A 7,486-nucleotide genomic window follows, 5' to 3' on the forward strand; every position below is an offset into this window, starting at 1 on the left:
TTCAGAGATGTGTTGTGTGTTCAGAGATGTGTTGTGTGTTCAGAGATGTGTTGTGTGTTCAGAGATGTGTTGTGCGTTCAGAGATGATCTTCTGCAGACCTCAGTTGTAACCAGTGGTTATTTGAGTTACTATTGCTGTTCTATCAGCTCAAACCAGTCTGCCCATTCTCCTCTGACCTCTGACATCAACATGACATTTCCGCCCACAGGACTGCCGCTCACTGGATGTTTTTTCTTTTTCAGACCATTCTCTGTAAACCCTAGAGATGGTTGTGGGTGAAAATCCCAGTAGATCAGCAGTTTCTGAAATATTCAGACCAGCCCATCTGGCACCAACAACCATGCCACGTTCAGTTACTTAAATCACCTTTCTCCTCCATTCTGATGCTGGTTTGAACTGCAGCAGATCATCTTGGTCATGTCTACATGCCTAAATGCATTGAGTTGCTGCCATGTGATTGGCTGATTCAACATTTGTGGTAATAAGCAGTTGGACTGGTGTATCTAATAAAGTGGTTGGTGAGTGTTATATGCATGCCACATTTTAGCTGTAAATGTTTTGTTTAAAATTACCAAATGACTTTGTCTGTGTTCACTAGAACATGCTTCTTACCTTCTCTGGAGGTCCATCTCCTCTTGCGTGGGGCCATTTTGAACCTGCTGGCTCTGTCGGGGCAGCGTGGGGCCTGTGGACAGCAAAACACAAGAGACTCCTGTTAGTCATCTTCATAGAAAGGTAAAAAAAGTCCCATGTCAAAAGGCATTCATGCACAGTAAAGCCCACGTCGGACTTACTCTACTCCTGCTCTCCGCCAAACCTTCAGAATGACAGGGTTTTTTTCAAATCAGCGTAAAACAAGGGATGACACAACCATTGTTTAGGTTGTCCAATACAACACATTTTCATTTCAGACAACAAGATCCCGCAACCTGGTTGTCCAGTGGACAACCAAGAAAAAAAGACCTCGATTAAAGTTTTCCACCCCGGGTGTTCGTCATTGTAAAAATGAACGGGAGGAAAAAAAACTTGTTAAAGCCATCTAGGGATTAAACTGACGGTTCTTTCACCCAATAAAGAGAACCACAGTCAATGTTTTACCCAATCAGAACAGAGCAGGGCGGGTCGTGCCATCTGACTGACAGTGCTGCCTTTTTTCCTTTTCTGTGGGTGGGTGGTCAACTTCACTCAGCTCAGGTGAACACCTCCCAGGAAAGCCCTCAGCATTTCCTGGACTATTTTCCACCGAGGATTACGTCTCATTCTATATATATTATATTTCTAAAGGCAGCTCACAGCATTTCCACCGGAACACCGTGTGTTCATGAGCACAACAACACAGAGACCTGTGACCTGACTGAGGGGCAGAGATGGCAGCAGCTGAATCTCTGTACGCACAGCGCTGCTCCAACCAGCCCGGGACTCAACAGTCCACATGTCAACCCATTCATACGGTTACATGTATGATGAGCATCAACAATCGTAATTTGCACAAAAAATCAGTACTAATCACACACGGGTGGGGTGGAGGTGTCCTAAGTGTATCCTGTCTGTGTCCTACGTGTATCCTGACTGTGTCTTAACTGTATCCTCTGTCCTGACTGTATTCTGTCTGTGTCCTGACTGTATCCTGTCTGTGTCCTGACTGTATTCTGTCTGTGTCCTGAATGTATTCTGTCTGTGTCCTGACTGTATTTTGTCTGTGTCCTGACTGTATTCTGTCTGTGTCCTGACTGTATCCTGTCTGTGTCCTGACTGTATTCTGTCTGTGTCCTGACTGTATTCTGTCTGTGTCCTGACTGTATTCAGTCTGTGTCCTGACTGTATTCTGTCTGTGTCCTGACTGTCTACAGGCATTAATAATTAAGATACATAGACAAACTGCACTCGGGATCCAAGCATGAATATCTGACTGTTTTCTGTAAACCTGTGCACGTTGAACTGCCACATGGTATTTCTTACAGCCTCCCCCTCCTGCTCTTCTTTTTATACATCAACAGCTAAGCCATTATTTCCTGTTTTTTTGCACATTTACATGCTGTAACTATGAGATAAAAATTTTCTCACTCCCATTTCTTCTTTTTGCATTTTAAAACTTTACTCAGAACCTTCTCACGATCCAACAGTGCAAAATGTGAATTCCTGCTATTTTTAAAACTGGTCTTAAAACTTTGATCAGAAGTCTATAAGACAACTAGAGTGTTCACTGGTCACATGACTGGTGATTCATTGCAGCTACTGCGTCCACAACCAGAGAGAGCAAACATCTGTACTACTGTCTGTTTTTATATGTTTTAGTAGATACTGTGTAATAACCCTGAGTAAAGCAAACTATGTTAAAAAATAATAAAAAGTTTGTAATTTATTCTTAAAAATAATATTATAATGCATATAAACTATTGAACATTACACAAAACGCCAGAAACGGTGTGTTACAGATGTACTAAAAGAAGAAAACATGTCTCATGTAAGATCTCATGATCTGTTGCTAATGTTAGCTTGTCCACGATGTCACAGATGGACGGGACAGGCAGTGCACCTCCAGGTGTCTAATGTAACGGAATGGACCGATTTTCTATAATGTTTTAAAACAACTCTTCTGTGGTGACAGACAGCTGGGCAGAAAGACTGAATGATCCGGATCTGGGATGCAGCCAAGCAAACAACTATAAACTAACATGTTAATTACTCAGACCTTGCTGTTGTTGGCAGCAGGAGGAGGGTTAATGAGAGAAATGAGCAACAAGAGGTTTCTTCTCTTGCTACACAGAGCTCATCACAGAAAATATATTTTTCCTTTATTGTGAATAAAACTCATTGATTCAAAACAAAGGATTTAAACTCTACCCATGATTGAAGCTCACTGGCAGGTGTTTGTCTTGAAGTGAGTTCAGTCAACTTTAAAGTCACGTTCTAACAGTTATCAGTAGTTAGTACATTATCAGCTGTGACATCAGTCATGAAGCAGATGGAGAAAGGTTACATTGAAGGCTAAAAGCTAAAGGCTAGTCAAACTAGAGTCTGATTGTTTTTTTAATCCTTTTAAAACAACTATTTCTCATAAATAACAGATGTGAAAGATCCCTAAATTAGTGAATATTAAACCCTTTTGCATGATGCTGTTTGTTCAGTTTGTTCTGTTTTCTCAACTTGTGTAAATACCCTAATGTGTACATTTATGATGGTGCCAATGTCTCACTTCACCAGGAGTTCAGTAAACTTGTGACTCACTAGATGTCCTGATGAGGTGGACTGAAACATTCACAGATTCAACACCATTGATGTGACAAACACTATATACATTCATGTAGTCAAACTGTGATGTACAGAGGTCAGACAATGAAAGTGAAACAGCTGTCATGTTAGTGTGGGAGGTTTCATGGTTAAACTGGACCAGCCTGGTGGTCAGTCTTCATTAACTGCACATTGCACCAGTAAGAGCAGAGTGTGAAGGTTCAATTAGCAGGGTAAGAGCACAGTTTGGCTCTAAATATTACAATGTACACAACATTATGGTGACACACCAGAGTTCAAAAGAGGACAAATTGTTGGTGCACGTCTTGTTGGAGCATCTGTGACCAAGACAGCAAGTCTTTGTGATGTATCAAGAGCCACAGTATCCAGGATAATGTCAGCATACCACCAAGAAGGACCAACCACATCCAACAGGATTAACTGTGGACACAACAGGAAGCTGTCTGAAAGAGATGTTCTGGTCTAAAACCAGGGGTTTCACTTTCATTGTCTAACCCCTGTAAAAGTGTAGAGGGTTAATAATGCAGTAGATGTTTCTACACTTTGACTGGTGTCCACCTGTAGCAAATGAAACTGACAGAAGAGGGTTTAAAAACACACTTCTATATAGAAATCTTTTCATCTGGTAATGCATACTGTATCGAAGCAAAAATGAGGTCCTAAGGTCAAAGGATATGCCCACAGAGCTCAGAGGTAAGAAGCTGGTGTTCAGCTGGTGTCTCAGCCACACTGAGTAATCCAGGGAGAGGAGCCTGAGTGAGAGAGGAGGCCAAAAACCTGGTGGTTGTGACCAAGCTTCAGAGATCCTGTGTGAAGATGGATCTCAGTTTCAGAAGGACAACCAGAACTGTCGACTGATCTGGTACAGATCTGGTACATTCTTTCAACATTTAGAGTGTTGAGGCTTTGGGGGATGTTTTTTTTTCAGGTAACCATGGTGACTTAAGGCACAGAAGAGGCTTTGCAACCTGTTGTACTTCCAACTGTGATTCTGAAGTCACAGCAGGCCACAGAGGAGACTGCTGGACCACACTATTCTATAGATATGACCCTGAACCGAAGGGACACTGGGCAAGCTCCCCTGAGGATGATTGACCCAGGACACTGGGGCACATTTGGGACACTTAAGTCAGCCGCCTTAGGCTGTTTGGCCATTGGGACATATGGCAATCAAAAGCATGGGGCACTTGGCAGTTGGGGGACACTGGGGCACATTTGGGACATTGGAGAACCTCAAATCTGGTTCAATAGGACACGGGGGAACAATCTGGACATCAAGGAACCCTACCCCTGGCTTCCTCAGGACATGGGGGACCAATTGGGACGCTTGAGGGCCAGGCCCCAGGCCTCTTGGGAAGCTTTAGAACAATTGGGACAGTGAAGGGCCAGGCCCCGGTCTTCCTTTGGACACATGAGAACAATCGAGACATTGAAGGTCCATGCCTCTGGTTCCTCGGGGCATTTGGGAACAAGTGGAACATATGAACTGGACACACGGGAACAATCACGTCATTTGTTATTACATTGTGACCAAGTGGCCATCGGGACATTGGAGAACCATAATGCTCCACTTGGTGGCCTTTTTGGGGTACTAAGACAATTAGGAACAATTTGCCGAAATTTCAATAATTTTTCACGGGCGAACCATGGGGGCCAGAAAGGCCGTCAGCGCGCTCCCCCTTGAGTGGGTCCCGGGTTTTCAGGCGCTTTGGTTCGGCCTGGGTGGGGTCGTTTCCGTTCGGCCATTTGGGTCGGTAATTTTTGAAATGGGGTGGTTGACAAGTGTCCGAGAGATTCCTAAGAGGGCTGGCTTAAAGTATCAACAACATCTTCCAATACCCTACCTAAAAGCCTGGCCCAAAGGGATCTGCAAAAACCCAGGTGTGCAAAACTTGTTACACCAAACCTTGAAAGACTCTAGGCTGGATCCTCGAGGTGTCATTTTATTCATCAAGAGAGAACTACGTTATTTAGAAACAAAACAGGCTTCAACATAATCAAATAACGAGAAGGAAAGGAAATCTGAATACCATCCTAAACTACTGTAATTACTTTGACTTACTGTAATAAATTTAAGTAGTGGTCTTTAATATGTTATTAGTCTAACAGATCATGTTTCAGATTTTTTTTACGACTAGTTTTATGTACATGTATTTCTTGAATTTTATTTGACTAAAACAAAATGTCAGAAGGACAATATGTCAATAAACAGTTACTAAGTAAATAAAATACTACATTTGCAACATAAATGAAGTGGATGCAAACCATGGAAACCAAACCTTAAGGACATAACCTGAAAGAACATTTGGCAAAAAATAAAAAGAAAGAAGAAAAACAACAACTAATTTTACAATTTCAGGCAACCACATTTAGCTTTGTAATCACCATCATTATTAAATTGGTCATCTGTACTATCTTGATGGTTTCTTCCTTCATTAGTCTGAATAAAAACACTGAAATGAAGATGACTCCACAGGAAGTCAATGGCTGCTCCTGTAATTTCAGCTCAGTAACTCTGGTCTCCATCTTCCACTGCCTGAGGTTGTGATTGTGTTACAGTCTGCTCTCACATGTGTTAATGACAGCAGCTCTGTAGGGAAACAGACACAAAACACAAACATATCCACAAGCTCACAACCATTCCTGTCCTGTTATCTGTAGATCCAGCTTTAACAATCTAATGTTCACCTATTTTACTTCAAGAGTCATTTTGTTGTCTTAGATTTTTTATCAGCAAACACCACAGGCTGATGACTATGGAGAGCCATTTCATTCAAAATGAAATAAATAAATAAATGTAATTAATAAAGTATTAATAAATATTCCATCAAATTAATAAATGTCCCTGTGAAATAAAACAAAATCAATAAAACTATAATACATTTTTAGCATGACTAATAATTAATTAATGTATTTATTTATTTATGTATTTATTTATTTATTTATTACATATTGTAGTTTTTTGTGACACTTATTTTGTAAAACTACTTTACATATTTTAGGGACTTTTATTTTGAACTCCCCTTTTATTTCTTGCCGTTTTACCATTTTATGTAGTTTTATTTCATGGTCCAATATGCAATTTAGGGTGCAGAGTTATCTATGTGGGTTGGTATTCAGGAAATGATATTTCACCACCAGAGGGGGGATACCAATCTGCCTGGCATTTCTTCATAATAAAACATTCATTTTTATAGATAAAACACCAACATGTTTCCGTAATTGAATGTGTTATGGACTAATTATTTATATCTGTTCTACCTTGACACTGTCCAGTAATCATATCTTATGATAACTAGTTTTGGCTGTTTTACTCTATCGGGCCAGACTTCAAGACTCCAGCAATGCATGACCTCTTTTATTTTGATAAGGTAGCTTCTGGGCTGAGAGCCCTGTCACTGGTTAGGTGGTTACAGTTGGCGATCTGTGATTGGTTGTAAGCATGTCACATGATGTTATATTATTTGGCCGCTCTCCGCTTTAGAGCTAGCCACAACACGACAGACTTCCTGATTGACCTCTGCTATGCTGTTGCTCAGAATTAAATCACCTGACGACCATACACGCAGACTTTCTGTGCATTTATTCCAATGTGTTTCTGTATTCTTGGTAAATTGTGCCACCACAGTTTTTGGCGTTGTCGCAGAGACCACTAGGAGATCGACGGACCAAGGCCACATTGCAGGTGGACTGATATGAGTGAGCAAGGACTGGACTGCTCAGGACCGTGACTCCAGCTGGATGAAAAGAACCTTTTTATGGTAAATTGTTTTAACAACAGAGATATGCTGGTGACGATCATGATGGACTATCTTAAATTAAAAAAAAGACATTGAATTTTTATTGTTTGCTGTTGAAGAACCTGAGAAGATTTTTGAAACACCATCTGCTGAGAGTGAGTACAGAAAAGCTTCAAGATGCCTCCTTACTTTTCCAAAGAGGATTTCTGCCAGCTTCTCCAAAAGGTGACAGTGTTGGAGCTCAAGATTYATCRTTTGGAAGAGATGAATGCTTTGGAGAACTCAACATATGTTAAAATGGGTGAGAAGGCTGAGAGGAGAGATCAACATGGAGAGGAGATGGAAGCTGCTTCTGAGGGTGAAGCTGTATGGAACTCTGTTTGTGCCAGACCAAAAAATCTCTCAGGAAGGATTCAGATCTTAGATGACATTGAATGGCCAGAATTACAGAGAAATGCTTTCTGAACCTGCAAGAAGAAAGCAGCGACAGGTT

At 41.1% G+C, this 7,486-nt stretch overlaps 1 protein-coding gene across 1 annotated transcript in view; it reads right to left on the reverse strand.

The window, feature by feature from the left end:
* Nucleotides 1-7,486, reverse strand: part of LOC106536038 (protein enabled homolog) — a gene marked incomplete at its 5' end in the record, with an annotated part of 21,163 nt that overhangs the window by 1,158 nt on the left and 12,519 nt on the right. The window contains 1 exon segment of the mRNA XM_014033207.1: nucleotides 614-686. Coding sequence (XP_013888661.1) covers nucleotides 614-686 — 73 coding nt within the window.

The sequence above is a fragment of the Austrofundulus limnaeus genome, unplaced genomic scaffold (assembly GCF_001266775.1).
Source record: "Austrofundulus limnaeus strain Quisiro unplaced genomic scaffold, Austrofundulus_limnaeus-1.0 Scaffold1662, whole genome shotgun sequence".
NCBI lineage: Eukaryota > Metazoa > Chordata > Actinopteri > Cyprinodontiformes > Rivulidae > Austrofundulus > Austrofundulus limnaeus.